Source organism: Anneissia japonica, unplaced genomic scaffold, assembly GCF_011630105.1.
Source record: "Anneissia japonica isolate Jap-2015-1 unplaced genomic scaffold, ASM1163010v1 scaffold7473_len308249_cov148, whole genome shotgun sequence".
Taxonomy (NCBI): Eukaryota; Metazoa; Echinodermata; class Crinoidea; order Comatulida; family Comatulidae; genus Anneissia; species Anneissia japonica.
Window position 1 is genome coordinate 151,983 of NW_022740670.1, and position 27,113 is coordinate 179,095.

The 27,113-nt window shown below is 33.5% G+C and overlaps 1 protein-coding gene across 1 annotated transcript in view; it reads right to left on the minus strand.

Moving 5' to 3' along the window:
• LOC117118300 (tyrosine-protein kinase RYK-like) overlaps positions 1 to 27,113 on the minus strand; it is an 86,405-nt gene that overhangs the window by 33,977 nt on the left and 25,315 nt on the right. Inside the window, exons 4-13 of the mRNA XM_033262870.1 lie at positions 18,835 to 18,963; positions 14,150 to 14,191; positions 12,514 to 12,667; positions 11,430 to 11,533; positions 9,642 to 9,860; positions 8,882 to 9,084; positions 7,541 to 7,650; positions 3,270 to 3,429; positions 1,593 to 1,729; positions 3 to 72 (exon numbers count right to left, since the gene is read on the minus strand). Coding sequence (XP_033118761.1) covers positions 3 to 72; positions 1,593 to 1,729; positions 3,270 to 3,429; positions 7,541 to 7,650; positions 8,882 to 9,084; positions 9,642 to 9,860; positions 11,430 to 11,533; positions 12,514 to 12,667; positions 14,150 to 14,191; positions 18,835 to 18,963 — 1,328 coding nt within the window. The remainder of the gene's footprint in view (positions 1 to 2; positions 73 to 1,592; positions 1,730 to 3,269; positions 3,430 to 7,540; positions 7,651 to 8,881; positions 9,085 to 9,641; positions 9,861 to 11,429; positions 11,534 to 12,513; positions 12,668 to 14,149; positions 14,192 to 18,834; positions 18,964 to 27,113) is intronic.

Genomic DNA, 27,113 nt, shown 5'->3' on the forward strand with positions numbered 1-27,113 from the left:
GCAGAGCAGAGTTGAGTAAACATCGGTCTATCTTGGGGAAGAAGTGCCCAGCAATAAGCCATCAACGAAAATCTGAAAGAAACATGGCGTATATTTAATATCCAGTGTTAATAGTATTTTTCAATTAATTATAAATATTAATACAATAAATTATTGTAGATATATAGAACAATATGGCTGGTGCTCTATTAAATACAACATACTGCATCTTCCCATTTATGATGCATTGTGTTTAGAATCACTTTATTAATAAATTCATCAAAATTGGTAACATAATCATGGCCAATGGCCAATTTGTAAGTTACATTTACAGATCAACAATAAAAAACAGTTAATTAAAATCAAAATAGCGCCTTATACCGAAGTCTCAAAGTGCTTGAGGTGTGGACTAGCTCGCATAAACATTCTTTAATTAAAACTATGTCCAGTGCAAATAGCTTGTGAAGCATTTCACTTGATGAAATTTCCAAAGCTGAGGGTTAAGCTTAACCAAGTAAATTTTGCCCAGGAAAAATAACCAGGCCGTTTATCCCAAGTGGATAAGTTTACTGTGAGTAGTGAAACTTGGTTGAATCTTACAAGAGCAGTGCAATTGTGCATAATAAAAATATATCATGTACAATTGTGCACCTACAGCTTAACTTCAAATTTGACTCATCTACATTTAAATGCGCACTATAAAAAATTCATATTTTTCATATTAGAGCATAATGGTTGTACGTTTAAAGCCAGTCTCCGGAGGGAATTTTTTTTTTTTATATGCTGTAGAACTGATTTTTCTAAAACATGATAAGCATTTTTGACTAAAAACTTGGAAGCTGTTGATGAGATACAGATTTTTAAATACTTAAAAACTGAGGGGGAGGGGGTGGTCACGGCCTTTTCCCCCAGTTTTTAAAAATTCTAAAGTCAGTATCTCATTAACCGCTTCCGAGTTTTTCATCAAATATGGTTTTTGCGTCTTGTGTGAAAAACAATTCTATCAACAACATATCAAAATGTTTTCCTCTAGAGCCTGACTTTATAACAGTCCATATGCATGGTGAATATTTTTTATCCATGGTCTCGCTAAAACCTAATGTGTACTTAATCTAGCAGTATGAATTTCAAGAGGTCTTGGTCAAAATGAATTCAATGTAAACCCATTTATATGAGGTTTAACCTCTGTCCATACTATCAAATTTTCTTAGGAAAAAAACGGTTGTATGCCCATATATAGTTATGATCTGCCTATATATGGTCATGATGTGATGTCATCATGACCATTTTTAGGCATGTCACATGTTTTTGCCAAAAAAAATTTGATAGTTTGGACAAGGCTTTAGGGAGAGACATTGTTCTTGATGGGAAAAATCCTGAAACTTGTAGCAGGATTTGAACCATCAAACATAGATTAAATAACATACTACATTATATTAATAAAAAAAGTTAATAAAAAAAATAATGAATAATTCTTTTAATACACTGCAATATATTTAATGAAAGTAAAATATATAGGTTCCAATACTTTTATATTGGATTGCAACTACAACACCAGAACAAGAGCACTGTAGCAATTTGAAATCAATCTATCAGTGAACCAACCAACTTACAGTTCATCTGGGCAGTTTGGTGGTTGCGCCATGCGGTAACCAGCCTTTAGATACGCTGTCATCTCAAAAGGATCAACGTCGATGTAAGGTGTCTGGCCAAGCGTCATTAGCTCCCATAATGTCACTCCAAATGCCCACTGCAAGTACAACATAAATAACATTTTATGCTAGCTTTTCTTTACATATGGTGACATTAAACTTGTTTAGTGAGGTAATTCTATGGCAATACTAAGCCATTAATGTAAATAAATGACACAAATAGTGGTGATAAACTGTAATACAGGGCTATTATAGCAACAAACATAACGCAACTGTTCTGTTGTTATGCAACCACCAGTCATTAAGTTGAAAGATGTTTTTAATATCTAGCTTAAGGATACATTGTCTGTCTTGATAAAAAATGAAAAAAAAAAAATAAAAAAAAAAAATAAAAAAACTTAAATTGTTTACATTGAATGTTTAATTAATTAGAATGAGAAAATTTGTTCTTATATTTTTTGCTTAGATCATTAAATTGGATGGTACTTTCATCAATTATAGGACTTTTTAAAGAAAAAAGTCTCTAAATCACAAAAGCCTGAAATGTTTATATATCGCCCTGTATTTTAAAGCTCACTGACTTTTGCATCACTTACTGATTTTTGCAACACTATTTATCCTTCAAACTCTCATGTATACATTTTCTCAAATAATCTGACAAAAGATCACTGAGTTGCCTGACTTGATCATTTGGATTGATCGCCTTTCTGCCTATATTCAAGACCTTAAATAATTATTCATTAATATTTTAGCTTTAATTTGATACAAAATTTACTGGTACATCTCTTGTATATACAAAATATTACTTCTATTTAAAATATAGAAAACAGAATAGGATTGAAGTAAAAAGTGTAACACTTTGGGTGTTGAGTTCCAAATGCATTGAGATATTTTAATGATAATTAGAATAATGGTGGAAGCAGTTTGGTGCAGTGGAAATGGTTTGGTTTTCCAACCTCGAGGTCAGAGTTTTAATCCTTCGCTGTGCATTTCGCTTGTGTCTCTCAGCAAGGCACTTTATCTACATTACTTCAGTCTACCCAGCTGTATCAATGGGTACCAATAAATTGCTGGGAGTACCCTGCAATGGACCAGCATCCCACCCAGGAGGAGCATCACACTCTCATCTGCTTCACGCTACTTGAAACTGGGGATAAACTCGAGCAATATGAGTATCTTGGCTCAGCAAGAATTTACTTTACTTATAATAATGGTAGAATAACGCATCATGCTATTGCCTCTATGAGATTCACAATATCATTACCCCAGTCATTGGAATTAACACCTATGGAACACATACTTGAGCTCCCTGGGGTGAGTATACCATAACACTGCAGCAGCTAATCAGTGCATTTTGCATCCTTAATCCTACCAAATACCCACTTACTATACTCCTGGGTGGAGACAATGTGGAAAAATGCCTTGTCCATGGACATAAGCGAAATGCACACCGAATATTCAAAACCCAGACCTCAAGTTTGACAGCCCGAAACACAGGCGTTGCACCACCCACTCCCACAAATTAACTATTCTATATTTCATAGTTTTCCATATTATTTCTCCACAGACTGTGTACTCTATATATCTATCTATATACTTTATACTGTAATAGTCAAAATACAGTATTCTCAAACTTACCACATCACTTGCAGGGGTGAAACTCCTATGAATTATACTCTCAATTGCCATCCATTTTACAGGCCTGTTCTCGTTGTCTCCCAGGCAATGGTAGTCCCCCGGGAACAGGTCTCTAGCAAGTGCATTGTCTGTTACTTTCAAGTTATAATGTTCGTCAATTCTGAAAGAAGAGTAAAGAGTTGGATAATGATAATTATAATCATAAGTTTTCAGACCACAATAATAAATTAATATATTTATGACCTTTGATGACCTCGATATGGTGTCAAACTGCACTCCCTGACCCCAGCATGTGCTGCAACTGGTAGCATTGTGTATTACAATGGCTGATTTTATTTGTGCAGTTTAAAATCTATCCAGGAAAGTAGCTCTCGTTTCTTATATTATTCTTAGTTTAGTTACCTCGTCTTAACTTTCTTTTGCTCTAATTGGACAGCTTCAGAGGCAAGAAATAACATTTGAACTACACAATGGAACAGAGAATCCATTTAGATAAAAATGAAAGAAGGCAAACACTGCCTAATGAATGCAAACGAGAGGCAAACCCAATAAGTTATCTAAAAAAAAAACAACATTTCCTCCTGAGGGTGCTATTCACAAATGACATCACAGTGTAACATCATTAGCCGACATTCCTTTATGGGATGTGAAACGCTAAGTAATTCTAATTGGATTTCAACTACAACAATACCTATACATTATTATGGAATCCTGAGGAGTTGCTTCAAGGACATAAAGTATAGGTAAGCTTGTAATGTTTGTATATGGCTGGTTTTCAATTTCAATGTCATTTGTTTTTTGATATTTATGTCAAAAAAATAAATAAAATATATTATTTAGTAGATCCACATAAAATGTTTCTGTCTCCTTGATTTTATAAGTTAATTGCATGAAAAACTTCCCTCCATTTAGTATTCTGCTCCCGGAATTTAAAATGAAAACCTTAACAAAAACATTTATATCTGCTGTTCATCTTGAATTTGTTTTTCCGGTTATAGCCGAGACTTCCAGTTAAATGGTCGAAAAAGAGTATGTAGAAGGACTAGGAAAATAAAACACAAAAGGAAAATGAAGATAATGACTTTCATAACAGCCAACTTTCATGATAATGAACTAAAAAGTCAAGTCCATTATCGTAAAAAATAGCAATTTATATCGACCAACAAATATAAACGGTTACAATCACAGCAGAACTCGTTTGAAATGTGTTGGGATAATTTAAACATGCAATGTAAGTAACTTGACACATGTGTAATCAAGGTACGTGCTAAATTATGTGCACCATCACACCGCAGACTCATAAAGTGAGATTTGATCGCACGTAACTTATATTGCATGTCACGGTGCTGATTACATCTCAATATAGGACAGGTGAAACTGTACAAATTTATTTCAACGAAAAATATAAGGCTTATGTTACTTTAATGGGGGCTTCAAAGTGTTGGTAAAAAAGGGTGGTTATGATGGCTCCTCTACTTTTCTATATTTCCTTTGGTTGGTTTCAAAAATATTTTATGGCATAGTGAAAATGAATGAACTTTTATTCAACTATTTATTTTCTGGTATATATAAAATTAGGAATTTGTATAAAATTTTTATTCGAAGAATGGAACTTTCCTGAGTGTCAATCAAAGTCAACAACTGGCCAATCAGAACAGCGCTAAGAATAAGTGTGTGTCTCATAAACACACACACTGTCCCACAAATGCATGTGTTTGCGCATGTTTTCACATTGTTGTTTTACGGGACCTTCAACAACATCCAAGAGCCAGAGCTTAGTAGTAAAAGCCCAATAGAAAACCAACCCCGAGTTCTAAACTAATTTAATTCTGTTGACATGCTCCTTGGTGGTGTAAAAAAAATTACATAATTATCCATATATTTTCATTTTCATCCATATTAGAAACATATAAGTATTACTGATTAATGGTTTGCATGGCAGATAAACAATATTTTAAATTTGTGGTACACCACATGAATATTTCTGAATCTCTCAATACATCAGAAAATATAATATCATTTTAAAATCTTTATTTTTATCTGATGTTTTCCTATTCTCCTGTTACTCTAATCTTAATAAAACATTGAACTAAAGCTTTTTTTTTCTTTTTTTCTTTTTTATAGAATCAACATCAAAACATATGTTGTACCAAAGTATAGTATTACAGTAATAAGGTGATAAAAAAGTGGTAATTAGAATCACAGGAGATGAAGTGTCTGGCAGAGGACATCAAAGATATATGATCTTGTGTATTTCCGTAACAAGCAAACTATAAAAATACAATGTTTTTGATGGCAAGTATCCAGTTTATGCTTTAAAAGCTGGTCTCATAATAAGGCTTGTGGAGTTGTTTTCAGTCGTAAGAAAAATTTTGCTGTCACAGTAATTGAGCCCAGGATTCTGACATTGAAAGGTAAGGATCTTAACCACCAAGCAAATTCATATCCACCACATAGACGAATTAATATTTTATTTTTCTTACTTTTCAAACATTATTAGCTTTGAATCAGTGGTGTATATAGGATTCTTGAAATGTGGTGGGAGGGGGGGGGATTCCCTGATTGGGGTGCAGAGGCCCTGATTGGGGTGCGGAGGCCCTGATTGGGGTGCAAAAGTGAAGTGGGGGTTTTGATGATTAGGTGAGAGGACACTGGCTCACAATATGGGATAGGTGGGGATGACTGGGCGCACGAGTATTTTTTAAATATTATTAGCACCCCCCCAATAGATACACCACTACTTTCAATTAATTGTATTTTGATTCTATTCCATACAATTGCTACAAGCTATCTCCGACAGGATCGGCCAGTCAAATTTTGGAGCCTTCGAGATTGCGCGTGGGATTGCTACGCAATACAACGACTGCACTGAAAACACTGTAGTGACAGTGTAGCGATTTTATGGAAACTAGGCTTTATATATATCTGGAAAAATATATTCAAATTCAAATAAAATTCAAACAGAATAAACAAAAATTTGCTCATCTACTAACAGCTCGAAAACAGCATATACATTTTCACTCCCCACATTTAGCTTTGGCTGCATTTTTTTTAGGTATTTTCAGGATTATAATATAGACTGAATATCTTTAAATTCCAATTATTTCTGAAGCCATCTTGAAAAATTTTGACTATTTCGTAACATGTTGGATTTGAGGACTGCATTAAAAAAACAGCGTATACATCCTCACTTCCTATATCTATCTAAATCAGCTTTAACGCTAATACAAAAGAAAGAATCCGGCACTTTAAAGCTGATCTTGGATTAACTATTGGATTGCATGGAATAAAATTTTTTATTGCACTCGATTGCCGGCTATTAACTATCGTACACCGAGCCCGAGGGACAGATCATTTCAACCATCAGTTCGACAGCCAGCATTACTTTCACCGTCCGCTCCGGTCATCTGTGAATACATTCAGTTGATGGCAAGTCAAGGAATTTAATTTGTTGTACATGAACGAACGGAAAAAAATTTAGAACTGAACCTATGAATATTTTGATTACGACAGGTCAAGTTGGAGATTTGGATTTTAAAAATAAATGTCAATCACTTGTGAACTTGTAACTGTTTCATTCTCATAAAACATGAAGAAATTTTCTGTGTAAAGTCCTGTCCAGACTATTACAAAAACATGTGACATGCCTAAATATGGTCATTTTGACATCACATCATGACCATATATAGGTACATCATGACCATATATAGGTACATCATGACCATATATAGGTACATCATGACCATATATAGGTACACCATGACCATATATAGGTACATCATGACCATATATAGGTACATCATGACCATATATAGGTACATCATGACCATATATAGGTACATCATGACCATATATAGGTACATCATGACCATATATAGGTACATCATGACCATATATATAGGCACATCATGATTATATATGTGAATCAGCTTTATGTCAAAAGGAAATTGAAAAATCAGGAAAGAGCCTTAGAATCAGCTTCATTCAAAAAAATACATTACATCAAAATAGTACAACATTGGGGAAAATATTTTGAAAATCTATAAAAAAAAGTGAGAATTCTATAGTAGATGAGCTGTAGGTTGGTGGTGTCGATGCTCACCTAATAATCCCAGGGTTCTAGGTTCAAATCCAGTGAAATACATGAGATTTTTTTTTTCAAGACAACATAACTATAACTGACTGATTGATTGAATGGTCGGTTGGTTGAAAATTGATGATTGATCTGACAGATGATTAATGATTTATTAAAACAACCAAATTTAACTTACACACAATTCCTTGTTGCTAGGTCTTTGTGAATGACTTTTTTCTTGCTCAGGTACATCAATGCATGCGTAATTTGAATAGCTAGGTATACTAAGTCTCTGGTGGATATCGCCTGGAGATTTGGAAGGCAATTAAGAAATTGAATGAGAAAGATTATTATATGAACACTTATGGGAAAGATAAAAACATGGCATATTATATATAGCACACATTATATAATTTACATCAAAATCAATGTTAACATCATTAACAAGAACATGAACAAGAATTCCAGAATTTGATTAGCTAGGTATACCAAGTCTCTGGTGGATATCGCCTGGAGATTTGGAAGGCAGTTAAAAAATTTAATGAGAAAGAATATTATATGAACATGTATGGGAAAAAAAAACACATGCCATATTTTATATAGCACATAGGGCAATTTATATCAAAACAATAATAACATTAACAAGAACAAAAGCAGTTACAACAAATAAATATGTCAGTTTTCTATGGTTTTTCATAATAAATAAAGAAAAACAATATACTAAAGATGATAAATAAAATGTAAAAAAATTATGAAGGTATCTTTATTTAAATCATCATAGATGAGAGTGCGGAACTGGTTGGGTGTGAAATCCAACAAATTCAAGACTAGCTAAGTATTTTATATGCATTGATTGCTACAAACTTGTTTTGTTGGACAGCTGTCTAAAGCTGCCTGCACTCATCAGGCAAAACACATAATTTGTATCTGGGCAGCATTTTGTACCTGATGAGTGTGGGCAGCTTTTCACAGCTGTCACATATGAAACAAGCTTCAATAAATCCATAGGGAATTCTCTTAAGTTTGGCTAACTTTGTTTAAATATAAAATTATAATGGAAATTATAAATAACATCAATAACAAAATAAATTGGATATTATGGTAAATACCACGTCATATTGATTACGTGGCAATTCTGATTACAATAGAGAGTTTTCATTATCTTGTTCGAGAACCAATCTGCCGAGAAAAGTGCATTTTTTTTTGTATAACAACATCAAGATTCAGCTATTAGATCCCAGGAGAGAAATCAAGAATCAAAAACTGAATGTATTTGCAACATTTCAATGGAACTTGGTTATATTTCTATATTAAATGCTTATAATACTACCTTCAGAAATCATCATAGTTAATACTGATTGCAAATTATTTTTCACAGACTTTCACATAATCAATGTATTTTGTCCTAGGCCAGGCCCATTCCGTACCAATGCTTTCATGCCACCACGGCCCAAGCGCATGCCACGGGCGTAGCAACAGCCTGTGCTGCCACCAAGAGTTTGGTTCTCTGGGGGAATGCCTCTGGTTATCAACATACCTGATGAGTATCCCCTGGCCCTATTCTGCCGTTTCTCAAAAATTGTTTCAGGTTTCCTAACCCCATGAATGAGAACATGATCATAGGAGCAGCCTCGTCCTGCAGGGCCACGCATAGGATTGGAAGGATGTTCTTGTGGCTTAAGCCCTTCAGCATACAGCTTTCTTTTATTAACAAATTTCTTTGCTCATCAGATGCTTGATCTAAACACAGAGAAAAAAAAATGTGTGATAAAGAATGCAATCCTACTAAAAAGAACTCAAACTAACTAACAAAGTGCATTGCAACCGACACCCTTAAAGGACACTCACTGTATTCTATGACGGTAGTATCCAACTACGCTTCATGTAAGCATTAAACCATGCAGCGCAGTCTGCTGATTGTCGGTTGCAGTCTGAATAAATCTTTATTAAAAAAGATCCCTTGCGCATGTGTTGTGGTGTTACGTTCTTCATAGAATCACGTCGGCTGATGACTGTCGCTCGCATTGAGAGCCTGGATTTAATTATTAACATTTATTTTCATAATCAATCTCGACCTTAAAAAGCTAAATGATGACACAGGCAAAGTGTCAGCAAAAATACTTAACTATAATTAAACTCTAATGAGATAGATTAGATACATTTCTATATTGCTAAAACAGGTGGTTTGAAGATGATGATCATTCTAAATATAGTACCTATGGTCTAGACACTCATTTCATTATGAATTCAAAATAGATTTACTGAATTATGGTCATTAATTATATGCCTCAGCTCACCTGTTACTGTTTTAATAAACACCTCTTTTTCTATCTTCTCCTCCTCTTCATTCCAAGTTTGGTAAATTCCTTGGTACACACGTCCAAACGTCCCCTCAAGCAGCATGGTCCCAATGGTGATCTGTGTTTTATCGACAGCAATGGGACGTAATCGGTTCTTGATGTTCTCCATTGGTTCCTGCGGTACAGGCATATAGCTATGAACACTCCCAGCACATACTGAGGAAACAATATAAGCAATTATTTTATAATTTACCTAAAATTAAAAATTAATTTACCTGAAAAAACGGTCACGGTCAAGAAAATGTAAAATATAAGGAAAGGTATGAATAGATGGATAGTACATTATAACTTTGAGCTAGGATGTGTAAAATTGCAAACATAATTATTTAAAAAAATCAATTTAAAAATTAAGTTGTCCATTTAAAAATAATGATGAAATTAAATTGATATATCTGATGTGCAGAAAAATTTACTTTTTCTATGCATCAATTATATAAACTAAAACAGAAAATTACTGTAATCTAGAACAGTTCATGTTATGATTCCCAACAAAAGAATAGCTCCCAACTGTATACAACACATTTCTTTTGAAAATTTATGAATTAACATTTATTTATAGTTAAAAATACATCTCCCACTAACAAAAAAAAATTAAAAAAAAAAAAAAAAAAAATCAATCAATAGTATTTAATAATAAAAATACAAACACATTTTAAAGCGCCAATTAAAGAAAAAAAAAAAAACTGGCTTGTCACTGGCGCTGGAAGATGTTAGACTAGACCTGTGCCAAGGCTGTAGTTTATATTGTTAGTTATTATAAATTACAATTTGTAAATACTGAAAAGGAGAAGGAGAAGATTTAGAAAGAAAATTAGGTTGGTCCTTTGTTTGAGTGTTTATAAAAAATTAATCGTAATTTACTATTTTTGCACTAGCTGTAACTCTAAATTTGCTTAGTAGGATTTTTGATTTAAATTATGCATCTTGTGTTTATGCATAATAATGACCCCTGCAACTTTTGTCTTTTGATCTTAATTGACATTAAGAGTATATTAACAAAAAAAGTTGAGCTTTATGAAGAGGAAAGATTGAAGGAAAATTGGATTTAGAAAGCTACGTAACTTTGGGATGGATAATAATTGACATAAAGAAGATCTTTGAAATTTAATATTAGCCTTAATACACTAATGAAGAATGGATCTTTCCAGAATGTCATCAAACTCAACTGACCAATCAGAACAGCACCAGGAATATGTGCGTGTCTAACAAGCATGTGTGTTGTCCCACAAACGCACGCATTTGCGTATGCTCGTACTGCTCCTGAAAAATCTACTATATTCTTCTATGACCCTGTGATGTTGAACTCTCTTCCCTCTACCATAAAAAAATGCCCTATCTTGAAACGTCACATGAAAACATGAATTGTTGGACCTTAGTAACAATATCCAAGGGGCGGGGCTTAGTGGAAAGGACCATTAGCCTGCCAATACGCTACAGTGGCATATCTATAATAGTACGCACAACACCACACCCAAAAAAACTTACCCCTCTACTACAATTTATTGAAGTTAAAAAATCATGCTCAAGGACTGTAGTTAAAAATCATCTCATAACACCTTATTTTGCCAGCTTGCACCCCATCACTTAATCATCGAGGGCCCCCACTTCATCTTCATGGCCCCACCATCAACCTCCCCTTTTTAATACTCCTAGATATGCCACTGCATTTACGATCATTATTATCAAGTTATTAGTAATTGATATAATAATGAATTTAAGAATCACCTGATCCATTTGGTATTCCACCATTTGTCAGTGGCTTTGAGTAAACACTGTTGACAGAGTTGTTCAAAACACCTGCACTGCTGGATGTACATGTGGTGTAAGAACTGCAGATGAGTAAAGAAATATGTTATCAAGACAAAAAAAAAACTTTAAAAAAAATAATACAATTTCAAAGCTATATTGCAATGGCCTACAGTAGCACTGAAAGTATGTGCTGCTGGAATCCTTAAATCTTAATAACCTCAATAGTTAAATATTGCATCTATAAATTTAGGTACTTTCATCTAAACTTAAAATTAGTATTTACTTTTTCTTTTTATGCCCTCACACAACAACAACAACTGGTCTACTAAGTTAACAGGACAAAATATGTTGGACACACTAGAAATATAGTTTCTGTTGTCTGGTGCACTACAGTACCTCCGAACAACTGTGGAGGTCTCTCTCAGACTTCCTCATACAGTATTGTACTGCATTATCAGTTCATGAGTCTTTCTTTATAGAGGGCGATCTTCATGACTTATCTTAAAATGATTTATTATACCTTATTTTATTTGCATGTTTATGTCTCTCTGAAAAAGGGCCAAACATAAAACAGGGGTGTTTTTTTTCACTCTTGGGATGTCTTAGTCTTTTGTTTGAATCTAAATCTAATTTTTGTAAATTTTAATGTACAGCATTGAGACAAATAAATAAATTTTGTAAATAGCCTAAAAAAAAAATATCATCATATTAAATAATTATATTAAATACAAAAATATTTCCTGCAGTAACTGTATTTTGTATTTTCAAAGTTTTTTTTTATTTTTCAGACTTCAGGTTGCTTGAAAAAATATATTTTTGAAATTAATTTTAACTCAAAATTGAATTAAACCTGCTCTTTTTCTAATTATAATCCTGATTAAATCTTGTTTTCCTATCAGAACTGGAACTTTCTTGAGTTACCACCTGCTAGGTTAAAACAACTCATAATCGAGCAGAATATTCACAATAATAGTATTATTGTATTAGCATTCAAATAATTTCCTACGGTTGAGATTGCGAATCTCTAGCTATACCGAAACCTCTTTAATCGTAAACTCACTTCATCGGTGGATAATGTTGATTTCTGACAATGGATCGAAGCGCAATAAATGCGACAAGGAACACAAACAGGAGAATGAAACTGGAAACGACGCCGACAGAAATGTAGAACACTTTAGTAGTGGTCAGATTACTGTCGTCGTGTGACGGGTCATCTGAAAAAAAATGGAGAACAGATATGAAAATCAATTCTTGCTGTCAAAGTTACAGATTGATCGCAATTCTCGTTTCCATTTCTTCCTTGAGGCAGTATCAAATTAGATGCTCTTGCCATTTATCTAATAGGTGACTTTTAAAAAATATCCTAGAAGTAAGCCATAGAACAGTCAGAGTAGAGCATAGCAGAACTAAGCTTAGCAGAAATGTGACTTACTGGCTGAGATTCTTAATTTCCACTTATTCTGATTAAAAAAATACATATGTTAGAAAGTTGTCCAATTTTGTGGAAGTATATTTATTTTTCCAAGATTTCAAGAATAGTATTTTTATCCGAGACTATTCTGGTAATTGTTATCTCATTTTATCTAACATTGAACAACTTCACCAATAAACCTCCTCTTTCCTAGAAGAGTGATTCTAGTCAACAACTTTAGCGATTTGCCAAAAAATGTAAAAGTTAATTATGAGCCGTAACAACAACACTCTGTAGGTAGTGTCCCCGATGAAAAGATCACAACATTGAAGATTCGGTTGTTGCAGATTATAATTTTTTGGTAGACGTTGATTAGTACATTGGCTTATATAGTGGTGATATTAGGGTGGGCACTCACTGCATCGTATGACAGTCGTACAACGGTCGCATGAGGAATCCAACTCCGCTCCCTATGAACGCCAGACGATGCGACGCTGTCTGCTGATTGGTAGTGGCATTCTGAAGGGACACACACTCACACTCATTGCACACTCGTCATTGTGTTGCGTTTTTCATAGATTGCATCGACTGATGACCACCTAGCATCCCGACAGGTGGTTTATCGTTCCCCCACAGATGGGCTACACGCATTTCAGCTAGGTTATGTCACCTCATGCCCAAAAACGAACTCTCAGACCAGCTGTTTTTGGCATTGAAAATTTTTACCCGTCACAATTTACTGCAACACCAATATTTAATTCCCTGCTTTGAAACAGTACAGTACTGGTGTGGAACTGTCTCTTATAACCAGCTGTTTTTGGCATTGAAAATTTTTCCCCGTCACATTTTACTGCAACACCAATATTTGATCCCCTGCTTTTAAACAGTACAGTACTGGTGTGGCATGAGCATTTCAAAAAGAATGACCTGGTGATTGCTTAAGAATTTTGGTGATAAGTGGGGGGGGGGGGGGAATCATTCAATTTTTTCATAGGTAGTACAAAGCCAGGGCCATACTGGGATATCTTGGGTAGTTATGAATAGATATTCTATGGTTTATAGAACGGCAGAAATTGTACATTTAGACTAATGGAGTATTGATTGAACCGGCCCCAAGTGGAGTTCAACAGCAGTGATCAATGCTTGTTTATAATGGATGGAGAAGCAACTTCCTCCCTGACCCCTGCTTGCACTGTCATTCATGAGCCAAAATTCTTGCACAAATATTTGAACCATCAGAAAACATCAATCCAAATATCAAGTCAAGAAATAGAAAATACTTTACCATTATCATCAGTGCCTAGGCCACCTACTGAGCTGCTATTCCCTGAAAAAAAGAGAGAAGAAAATGATGGTAGGTTGAAATAGCATTTCTCTCTAAGATACAAAACAGGTTTCTCCTATTAGGGATATTTGAAATTTGACGACATGGGGTCTGAGGCGTTCGACAGCGGGGTCCAAACCAAGGGCCAACTAGAGCCTCAAACAGGGTTCCGGAATAAAAATTACCGGTACAGTAGTGTTCATGGGGAGAATTTTTATGGCTTTAGTATGGCCCAAATTTGTTGTTTTAGACCACAATATTAGGGATCGCCAATCAAACTGATGTTATTTGGATGGTAAAAATATAATAATACTTTTGATTGTGGCATTGAACGACGGGGATCCAGGCCTGTCTGATGGGGGAAAATTCTCTACCTGCCTCCCCGCTGGCACCACCATTGATGTTAGTTAGGTAATAACAGGGATAGGCTGATGCAACCAGACAAATGAGCATTATAGAAGTGGTTTGGCGCAGTGGGAACAGTTTGGTTTCCCAACCTCGAGGTCGGGGTTTCAATCCCCTCGCTGTGCATTTAGATTGTGTCCTTGGGCACAATCTACATTGCTTCTCTCCACCCAGGAGTATAAATGGGTACCTGGTAGGGTTAAGTGCCAAAATGCGCTGATGTAGCTGCTGCAACTTTATGGAACAGTTTGTGTTCCATAGGCGTCTAATCCAATGACAGAGGGTAGTAATGTGAAGCGCTTAGAGGCCTTGTTGGCATTGAGCGCTATATAAATATAACATATTATTATTATATACAATGGTGACAAGTAAAAAGGATATAAATATTTATATAATCTATTTTAGCTATCTTTGGATGTATTGGCTTTACCTTAGTTTAGAGTGGAATTTATTTGTCCTTTCATAAATTTAAATTGACATACTATTGCTTAGGGGTTTAAAGTTATAAAAAAAAAAGAGACAAAAAAAAATGTAGGCTACATACAATTTTATGTTGAATTTACTGCACTGTATATTAAATATACCAGTTGATGTTTTTGAAACAAATAAACCTATAAAACACTTACTCAACAGAAACAAATGCCTGATAAAGTCTTTGTTGTTACTGTACCTTCATGTTTATCAATTTTATTGTCTTTAGATTTAGTGGAACATGATTTTGAAGTAGATTTTTGTCTAAAGTTTTGACTTAATCCATACATACACACACTTTCATCTATCGGAATTTGACAATTGCGACATCAGTAATTTTAAATTTTATTCCCTGAAAATGTACATCAACCAGAAAGTTTTACACTGCCAATGTTGAATAATCATAGATTCTTCATCATTTACACCATATGTTAAAAACCGTCTGACCAGTGTGACTCATATTATCAACTTTTATGCAACAAAACCTTCATTTGACGAGTCACAAATAAACCATGTTTTTAATGCCCACATTTTAGGATAATAGATGATTTACGAGCTAAAGTGAAATAAATTATTTGTAACGCCAGTTCAATAAATCTCAAACACCTGTCACATGTCAATTATAAAAGTATGGATATTTTTTTTTTTAATTTGTAAATTGTCTGTGATGATCTGATCAGAGGATGTTGACGACAGTACTGTAGATCAAGCAAGATAATGGTACAATGAAGTGAAGTCTAGACAAATTGTTGAAATACAGTTTTAAAAACTTTCGATTATGGAACGGAAACTGATATACAATTGATAAACATTTAATGGCAAGTTTTTGCAATGGTAATTGTAACAAACAAAAAAAAAACCCATACAATAAACACATTCAAATGTTGGTATCTAAAAAAAACACCCACAACAATTTGTTTTCTCTATACTATTATCTCATATCATTTGCCTACTGTATTTTACTTAACCCTTTTTAATCTTCAATGACAGATGCGTTATTATAACTTTATTTTTAAATTGCTTATTTAACAATATTTTTATATTACAATGTTATTCTATTTAATTGAATTTATTGTGTATTGATCTGATTTTAAAATAAAACATTGAAATGAAATGAAATCATTCAATTCTTATATATTTTTAAAAATTAATAATAAAACTTACAAATTTTGTATTTATGATATATATTTAGAAGGCTTTACCCTCACTGTTCCTGTATTATTGATTATGCAAAAATTATTGTAATTAATGATATTTTTTATTTGGGTGTGTAAGGTCAATTTATTATTATTATTTTTTTTTGGAGCCACATTAAGACAGCATTGATCATCATACTGTATGCAGTATGGCATCTCTTGATAAATATCTGGTTTTAGTACACGTTATGTTACCATAGAAGACTAACATTTGATTGGAATGAGATTTAAAAAAATCTTAGCCTTTATCCATGATAATCTTGTTCACTTCTGTCAGTGACTGATGGATGCGAAATACAACCAATACTGAGGGGTACAAAACATTTTAAATCCCTGGTATATTATTTATCCAAGACTTATTGGTACACCCAACCTTTTTAAAAGAGATCCATAAAAAATATATTTATAATTTATAGCCAAAGTTCACACTTAGTATATACTGTACATCAAAAAGCTTGGATAGGCTATCTTTTTATAATAATAATAACATTTTTATTTTTCTCATTCTTTGGAAATCGGAAATTTGGGCTGAATACATGGGACCTGCGACAGCTGCAGCGCAACCCGACTACAACAAATAACCGAATACAAACTTGGTCCCTTTCCCTGCTAAACTCTCAATATAAGAGCTATTCAAAAAGCCAAGCAATGAAAACCTTACACTGGCCAGGTTTGAACTGGGGTTTTCAGCACAAGAAGCAAGAACAATACCTCTCTCAGCCAACCACTTTAAAAGCTTGCTTTATAAAGGTTACCTTTGAGCTTGGCTAGCCTACATTGCAAGTTCATAATCTATTTTAAAAGCAGGCCAGATTTCAGTGTCAATCCACACTAGGCGAATGGTTGTGACTTCATAAAAAGGCTGGTTGAGATTTTCAGCCTGGGGGCTGAATCGGAAATCCATAATTTTCCAACACATTAACTCATGGAAAATTGTGAATTGAATTGAGTGATTTCCCTGTTTCTGCATAAATATAGCTAAATGCGATCATTGTTTGAATTTTATTTTTTCCTGTGGTATTGAATCAATTCACCTTGAATAATCAAGAAATATTAGAACATCTGTAATCTCACATTAAATTATATTTATGATTGAGAAAACATTATAGGAAGAAAATATAATTTACAGCAATTAACAGATAGAGTAGACTATTGATTTTCCACAAAAGTGGTTATTCTGGACAGGTCCTTTTTATTTTCTCTATCCTCATTTTCTCTCTCCCATTTTAGTCTCTCCTCTAGAATTCTTTTTCAAAATATAAAATAAAATAAACAAAATTACTGATAAATCATTAGTGATCATTTATCGAATCGGTTTTGAAATCCTTTGAGTCGTCATTTTAATTCCGAAAGTGTTGCGCTGCAGTAAATTACAGGTATATAATGGGAAAAATTTACCTTTAAATGAATTTTCCCACCATTTAAAGCAATTATTTTTTAAGGTGAGAATATGACTACTAGGGTTTGTCTGTGCTACATTTGGAGTTGTGCATATCTCAAACATCTGTTGGTTACTTTTAGGTTTTTGACAATTCTGTATCAGTTTAGCATCTAAAATGTACAGTATTGATCTAGCAAACAAGTGCTCAAAGACATCCCAAGGAGCAAACATAGCTGGGGTGATCAGGCTTTTAGCAATGCTAGACCAGGCTTCTGGAATAAACTTTCTTTGAACATAAACAATATTACTTGACAGTTTAAAGTCACTATATCAAGATGCACTCTCTTTTAATAATCTCTTTTTTCTTGGAACGGCACCACAAGCGACATCTGTTGGAATGGCACCATAAAGGCCTAAATGAGTGTTCAGAAGCAAAAACCTTTCTGGGGGAACCCATATTGACATAACTTCAGGTGTATAAATTATTTTGTACATTATGATAATTCAAATCCTTTAGGGATATAAATTATTTCCTACAGTAAGTGCCAAATTAGCAAAGGTCGGTTATACTGTATTTCAACAGGGATGGGCAATTTCTTACTGGGCAGGGATGTAGTTATGGTGGGCGGGGGCAGGTGGGACCACCCAGTCTTGAAGTTTTCCGAGTCCAAAGCTAATTTCATGGCCCATCACCCAAACCTTATTAACCCACTTTGCCATACTTAAAATCCACTCTTATTATCTAGACATTAGCAATGTTATCACCCATCCACCCTTAAAATGTCTATCACCCATCCTTAGTTTGCTACAGCTACAACCCTGTTATTGGGGTGGATATACAGTATGTGAAGACATGGGTTCTTTACTGGCAGTGGTCAGGAATGTTATCAGGAGGAGTGGGAAATTCAGTTGCTCTTTCATTGGAATTTAATAATAACTAGATCCTTTCTATATTAGCATGAACACAATGTAATACGTTAAGGAATCCTGCTTAATTTTGTTGCCGTTAAAATTATCCAGATCCAAATGTGGCATAAAAAAATTATTTAAAAAAAAATATGATACTGTATAAACTTTTATTAAATCCAAACAGAATTGTTCTCAAATTAGCACTCTTTTATGGAAGGGGCAGGTACTGTAAGTCTGAAGCAAATGTAGACATATAAATAAATGTAAACTTTAGTGATTCTTACCTATTCTACAATTTTTTTCGCGTTTAAAATTCAAAGATGTAACATTGTTGGTATCTGTGTATGTTAAGTTTACTTGCATGAGGAAATTCACATTGCCAGAACGCACACACTTCAGAAAGACTTCAAATTCTGTAACACAAAACAAAACAAAAAATATACAATTATTCAAAGTTTTCATATTTCTAAAGGATGAAAATGCAAGTTTATGTATAACAATATGAGAAACAATTAATTTGCTATGCTAGTCTTTTGGAAGAGATTTTTGGAGTTGGGCACGCACTGCGTTATAAACTATCGTACATTACGACCGTTGACTGATAAATTTATTTATACTCTCTGTGAGTACTTGATGATACAGTGCCGTCTGCTAATTGTCAATTGCTTACTGAGCAGATTGTCCTTTTAATGATTCGTTGTGCATGCCTCTGTGATGCATTCTCCATGGAATCGCATCAGCCGAGAACCATTGGCACAGTGAACAGAGTTTGGCCGCCATGTATCAAAATGTGAAGAAAATAAATACAAGTAGAGATAGTGTAAGCTTTAGCATCCTTTTATTTTATTGCAGAAAGGCACGAAACAGATGTTGTAGAGCTTCAATTCTAGGTACAGCATTCTACTATAACTGTATGCATGCAATTATAGTTTAAATATGTTGAGCAGAACCAAAAAAAAAAAAACAAAGAATAAACCTAGCATAAATACAATTATCAAGGACATGTTACTCCACAGGTCAAGATAATTTCATTCTATTAGAAAATAAACACATCTAATTAATTCTAATGCCACTGCAAGTACTGTATGTCCTACATGAAAACAATTCTAATCAGTCACTAATTTCTTTGATTAACAACTCTTAAAGTCTTTCCAGACAGCTTTGACTCTGTCTCCATGACATATTAATCATTTATATAGTGGTACCATAGATGGGGATTTATGATTGGTTGGCTGTTCAGTCTACTTTACAAAGCCCTTCTGAGAAAGTTCAACAGCCAAAATCAGGGCATCCATGTAGTAAAACTACTGTATCAGTTCTACTTTGATTCATGTTTTTAGAAATGTACTGTTTATAAAACTTGCTGAGGCTGGAAAACTTCAAAGTACTATAGTAACAAACATATCTTCTTTGATTTACATTTCAACAACAATCTACAAATATTTGTAGGAACATGTCATACACTGTTCATGGAAAGTTTTTGACCGCATAGGTGATGAGATCAACATTGAACAGAAAAAGTTCTGGTGTACAGGCCAACAGTTTTGGTGCTCAATGAATGATAGTTTGACAAAGGTCCCAAGTTGATGAAGTGAAATTTCTGGGTAATTTGTCATTTATTGAAGTTAAATTTCTGGGTTATTTTTTGGTTTATTATTACTATATGTATGACATATTAATTTTATTTAATGTGTCATGCTGTTACCAAATATTTAATACAAACAGTAATGGTCTGTCTATCAAGTAGGACTATAAAAAGAAAGCTAATAGGGTTACAACTTGATGGTGTGTGAAGGGGTTGATGAGGCTAAAGAAAGGAAAAACTGACTGTGGAGTGGAATTAAATAGCTTATAAGATGCTTGCCTTCCCATCCCAGGGTCCGAGAATCACCACTCAGAAGAGAATTTGGCATATCTTTGGCCTTTCTGACTAAAGTTAAATACATTTTTATATTAAATACATTTGCTCTATAACCAGTGCACTTTGCCACTCGGAAAGACGATAGCTTTTTCTTGAAATATATCGCCATTCCTGTTTGTTTTTTTATTGCATTGTGTAAACTTCATTCCATAACTGAATTTCAAATAATATTCAGAAAAGATATTGATAAATGAACTAGATATGTCTGTAAAAACAAGTACATGGAGATCATATGCTGTAAAAACAGATATGTTCAATTGCTGACTTCTAGTTGCTATCACCTCTAAAGACAAGCCATATACTACTGAAATAACAATAGCCTGGGGAGGTAAAATATAGCTGAGGTGAACGACAATATCACTACTGGTGCTCATCCGTTGTTAACATTTCGAAGGACAGGTATGATTTCTGAGGCGTAACAAGATGAGCTGATAAACGTCAATAGCATTGTTGTTTTGATGGATGGGTTTTAGCATCTCTACAATGACTTTAAATCCACCTTTTGATCTCTTGACATATCTGCAATTATGGTCTCATTCAATATATTTATCACATCAGTATATCAATTAAACATTTTTTTTTTTCAGGAGTGTGTTTAATAATGCTAACAGAAAATACATTATGAAGCACTACATCAGATGAAGCTAGCATAGACTGCTGGCGAAAATTTGTGTATAATAAATATTTAGTCTATAAAGTACTACCAGTGTCTTTATTTCATACGTCTACCAGACATACATGGCTCTATCTACTTTTATGCATTATGAAAGTACAGGTATATACTTGACTACAGTATATCTGCTTGTCTTCCACAAGACTCTCTCAACCTTTCCAAATCCCAACTATACCCTTAAGTTCGCTCTCCAGCGTCAATCAAGCCTTAATCTCCAAGTCTTTCCGGACATTCTGGTTCCACAAAGACCGTCTCAAGTGAAATTAACTTTACAGAGTAATCTCCCATATCCATTGCATATTTGGCACATTACTTTAAATGTATTTAAAAAGAATAAACCACCAACCTTGATTTTACATATATTTGATATTTACACATATTTTGTTACTTGATTGTTTTGTTGTTGAATGCGGACCTCTTGGGCGGCCATGGTATTGGTGTGGTTTTTTGTTTTTTTTTATCAGAATATCAAAGAATGACCATTTGATTTGATTTGACTGAAGGTGGATGATTATTTGAACACTACAGTAAATAATGAAAGATTAAGTTAATTAAAATATTATAAACTTTACTGTATTGGAAGCAAATCTGAACTCTCCTCTATAAGAGATGTATAATCATTAGACAGGAAAATATCTCCAAAATTTCAAAAAAAAAAAAAAATTATATAGCTCATTTGCAAGGATCTAATGAATTATTTGCCTACAAAAATCCTTAAATTGATTAACAGCTAAGATCTGCAAAAGAATACAGGAAAGTTATTATTTGAAACTGTCTGAAGAAAACCAACTGGTGAATATTTTTTAATTATTTTAATAATAAAATTAAACAATTAAATGTGGAATTAAAATTTGTAATTGTTTTACAGTACCTCATGTCTAATAGTACACTAATATAAAGTTAATATTGACTTAGTTTTATAAATATGCAGTACTTATATTTTCTATATACTATGTATATTTTAATATTACAAGTGGAAATGAACTACTTTCAAGCTTCTTCCTTGATTCGAACATAAAATACGAAAGCTATTAACCCTTACGGCCTTGTCACAGTTCATAAAAACATATCCTTGATGATGTTTGTAAAGGGTTCTTGCAAAGTAGAAGGCCTAGAGGCCTTATACACAAGCAGGTGCTAAGGTAACAAGCTGGTTAACGAGTTGACTAACAAGTTCTAATTGGCCTTCAGGGTGGGTTCCCCCATGCTGAACCCAATGGTAGGAACATTCATCTTCTATAATGGGGTATCCTGTACATATATAGCCACTCACTATCTATCAAATATTTTAGCACTAACTCAACCAGAACTAAGTAGATCCATAAAGAACCACATAATGTGTTGAGATAAAATTCAATATTTATATACAGTATTAATGGTATTTATTCAATCAAAATAATTAAAAACATAAGACATGGCAGCCAAAAAAGGACTGAATTGTGAATTACTGTACGTTTACATAAAAAAAAATACGTATAAACAATAGAATTCCTAAAAAAATATTAGGTTTTACTTAAAAATTAAAACAAGTAAGAAAAATCATTGTCAATTACTGTCAGTGTAGCAGTATAGGTGTATCAGGTACATAAAAAATGATGACTATATTCCAAGCACAAGACCTTTAAATTGGCTTGGAATCAATTTAAGGATTTTTATAGCTAAAAGGTCTGTAAATCAGAAAAACTAGATCAGTGCTAAAGTCACTGGAAGTCAATAACCAATTTAATCAATTTAAATGAGAAATTCAGTGTTTTAATTTAAATTTGTTTTCCCCTTTTAATACTTATTGATGCAGAGGTTCCAACCCTCCCGATTCGATAGGAGCCTCCCAAATTTACATGATCTTCCAGTCTCACAAATTTGTACTGCCAGTTAAAAAACATGGGATTTGCATGATAAAATAGGTAAAATTACTAGGCCACATGAATGAAAATCCAATAGGTATCTTATAAATTACGTTTATAAACCACGAGAGACGTCAATGCTACCAGAATATTTCAACATTTAGGGCGCTTTTCACTAATTGGTGGGTTTGGGGGCGCCCTTCACCTTCTAATTCTTCCGTCTACCGATTTTTCAGGTCTAGGGGTTGGAACGCCTGTTAATGTACTGTCATGAGCTAAAAACAGAATTAAAAATCAAAATTCATAATTGGATTGTCTAATTTGTGTAAGTATGTTATTAACTTGCAATAAAAATTTAAAGAAAATAAAATCTCTATTATTAAGTATTAACATATACCATAGTTAAATAATGTCTTTTTTTGCATAGCGCTTTAAATTGGCTGGTAATCAATTTAGGGATGTTAGTAGAAAAGCATATTTTTTAAATCTTTCTAGTTGAAAGATTAAAATTACAATATTTGATCTTTAAACATATTCCAAACTCTATTTGAATTAATTTTTAAGCTATTTCCCAATTTTTTCAGGCAGGCAGAACATCTTAAATTTTAAATTTGAAAAGCAAAAGTATAATTTGAGATCCATTTAAAGATTTCTAGTTAGCACAGTTAGTATTCTTTCACTGTAAATATCAATTTGTATGCTTGATGTATATTTTTTTTAAATTATTATTCTACCTTTACTTAAAAAAAAAAGAATGAAAATATGATTAGAAAATGAACGTGTATCTACTATGAATCATCTTATATAACCAAATGTCCTAATGTGCACACTCATAATTGCTATTTATGTCTCAATTTTGATGGGATTAAAAATTGAAATGAAATTATATTGAATAATCTAATTTTATAGCTTTGAAGTTAGTGAACAAAAATAAAATTCATTACTGAATCATATGAAGTTACTCCTGGATTTACTCAATTATGCTAGAGTCTTATAAATGAATAAAACATAATGAACATACAAAGAAAATGAAAAACAAAGATAATTTATCAAGAAAATGTGACTGGAAAGTTGATAGAAGCCTAAAGCTATTGCTTTTTTTCACGATGAAATTATGCTAAAAATCTCATTTCTAGTAAGTGATTAATCAATTTGTAAAACTAGTTACTAATTTTTTTGATAAGAAATGCACTCGTTTGTACCGATGCAAATGAGTGATGTAGAAATGAAAGCTATGTTAACTGAAAAATAAAATGCTTATCACTTTCCAAGATTGTCTCAGATTATCATCTTCCATTTCTAGATAAATCAACATGTACATCTTTATCTCCGTATTTATCGATTACTTGTCTCGTTAGAATTCACCGGTGATAACAAACTTGCCAAATAACATTTCAACCTAGCTTCGTTTTCTTTAAAATCTTTGAAGCTTTTCGGTCGAAAGAAGGACGCTAACAGAATGATGATAACGCCGAAGGGGTAATGATGATAATGTAACTGACGCAATGTGAACATCTGCCCTACATGTGCCATGCTCAAACGCATTTATCATTCTTACCTGGAGATGCTACACCATCATTCTAGATATACTTAACAATAAGTGGTTTAAATTTAGATCAACAAGGTTGGAGTATACAGGCTGCTAAATTATATATTCATGGTTTGTTTGTAATTAATATTAACTTGGATTTGCATGAGTTCCCAATGAGCAAAATGTGAATTACATGGATCATTTTGTATACACATATAATATAGTGGTATAATTTGCCAAAACATTCTAGAGAATAAAATTTTTAAAAAAATAACATAGTAATTCAACAACAAAAACTTCCTCGTAATGTCTTTAGTAGACTGCGCTTGCGCAGATACACTCTATGCTGTGGTAGTGAAATTTTTCTGTAAAATGGAATGTCATAAGGTTCATTTAAGTTCATGCTGTGGTGGCTGATAGCAACTTGTCTGATAATGGTGTGTGCAGTATACTCATGCTCCTATCAGAAGCCTATTTTTAGACTAAAGCCTCACTAGACACAGATATTAGACAAGCAAGAGGGGTATTGAAAAATAAGCACCCTTTTCATCAAAAAGACTACCATGGCAGACAGACCGAGCACATGCACTCCCACCCCCACAAATTGGCCATGGAAATTGCACTCAACAAAAGAGGAAAACACAGTTTACAAGCTTTACAGAGCAGAATTTTAGTTTTTCTGGACCACTACCAGAAATTCATCACAGTGTTGTACAGCTCCTTCTGTTAAAAGTCCATCCCTGCCCCCACTACCCCCTTTATTTTGAATTCCTGGATCTGCCACTTCTGCCTAATTCATCTTCCATGTAATAATAATGCAATAAAACTTATAAGGTCCCTATTAAAGTTAAAAAATAACTTTCCACCGACGCTAGGAGAAAAATTGAAAAACAGCAGCAGAAGAATCCAATGAACTGATTAGTGAAAATTACAAAAAAAAGGTTTTAAGTTGAGTAAAAAATAACTGAGGACAAGTGATATTACGAAGATCGGCAGAGTTCTGAAGTAAGTTGAAGATGCCTAAGATTACCAGAAGACAAACCAAAAAGTAGCGAGTTACAAAAATTAATCCTACATGTAATAAATGCATGTACTAATGTGGCAGTAGAAGATGTAAGATAGGGCCTAATGGAACAAACTCTACAAAGGTGAAAATAACCAGATTTGCAGATAGACAAAATGTAGTTTAGAGAAATCTAAATGCTTGTCAAAAATGACTCCAAGATTTTGAGCATTATCAGATAGGCTTAGTATAGTATCACTGCAGTTAATTCGAATATTAGAGACAGGCACAGATCAACTCCTTGGAGAAATAAAAATAAGTTCAGTCTTACTAAAGTTAAGTTTAAGTTTCATGAGTTGGGACGACTCAGAAATTGCTGTTAAACAGGATTCAAACAAGGTAATAGTGGACGTGATGTCATTATCATCATCACGATTTAATTCTTTCCAAAGCCGAATATCATCAGCAAAGAAATAAAAATTCAAATTAAAAGAGGTAATAATATATGTGAGCCCAAAAGTAGCAAAATTCATTATTTTTCATCAGGCTTATCCCTACTCTACTAGAACATTAACACTAACACACAAGCAATCTTACGAACCTACAATATGTGGATAATCGCATGAATAAAATGTGTTTAAATATCAAAGCCGAAAGTATTCTGCACACCTGGTGGTACAGAATTGAAAATATTATGTCAATTTATATGAACTTAATTGATTTTTACATTAAAAAATGTTAATGTTACACATATAGTATTTCATATGGGTTTTATTTTAACATATATTTTGAGAAATGAGGGATGGTTTTCAAGTTATTGGCTCTTTCTAACTGGAAAAAATATTAAACAAAATAAGTAGTTCTATACAATAATTTAAATAACAACAATATTACAGAATAAATTAATAAATACCCATGAGTAAACAGTTAATGAATAATGGCATACATTTATGAATTTACGAGAAAGCAGCTTGGCTCAGTCGGCTAATCTGGTGGTAGCCACTGTGTGTGCGCTGAACCGTGGAGATCTCTAGGTCCCCGATTCAATTCCCCTCGCTGCCTCTCCTTGTGTTTCAGCTAAAGGGCTGAAATACAAGTTACAATAGCGCACCGTCTTTCAGATGAGACGTTTAAGCCATTGGTCCTGTGTGCATCAATGGCCCATGTGCATGTTAAAGAACGCAGTACACTCTTTGGAAAAGAGTAGGGGATTGTCTACCGGTGTACTGCCCAATCACCACCAGAATGAACCCACTGGAAACAAATCTTCTTCTAGACTTTCGTGGGCTATCCTTGGTGTTTACACCAAATAAATCCAATCCAATCCAATCCAATGAAACTGATAGTGACGTGTTTGTAGAATATTAAGACCAGACACATATTTAAGTGAAAATCATTAACTCATATTTACAGGCACATAATGTTGTTGACATTTGGAGCAAACATCCTCTTTTTTCATTTAAATCAATGCCTGATTAAACATCCCCAGAATCTCCCAGAACGTCTTTCATCATTCTAATCAAACAACCGCTTTTAACTCGGCATACGAAAGTTGGCACACTGCCAATCAAGTTGATCCGTACCTAATTGC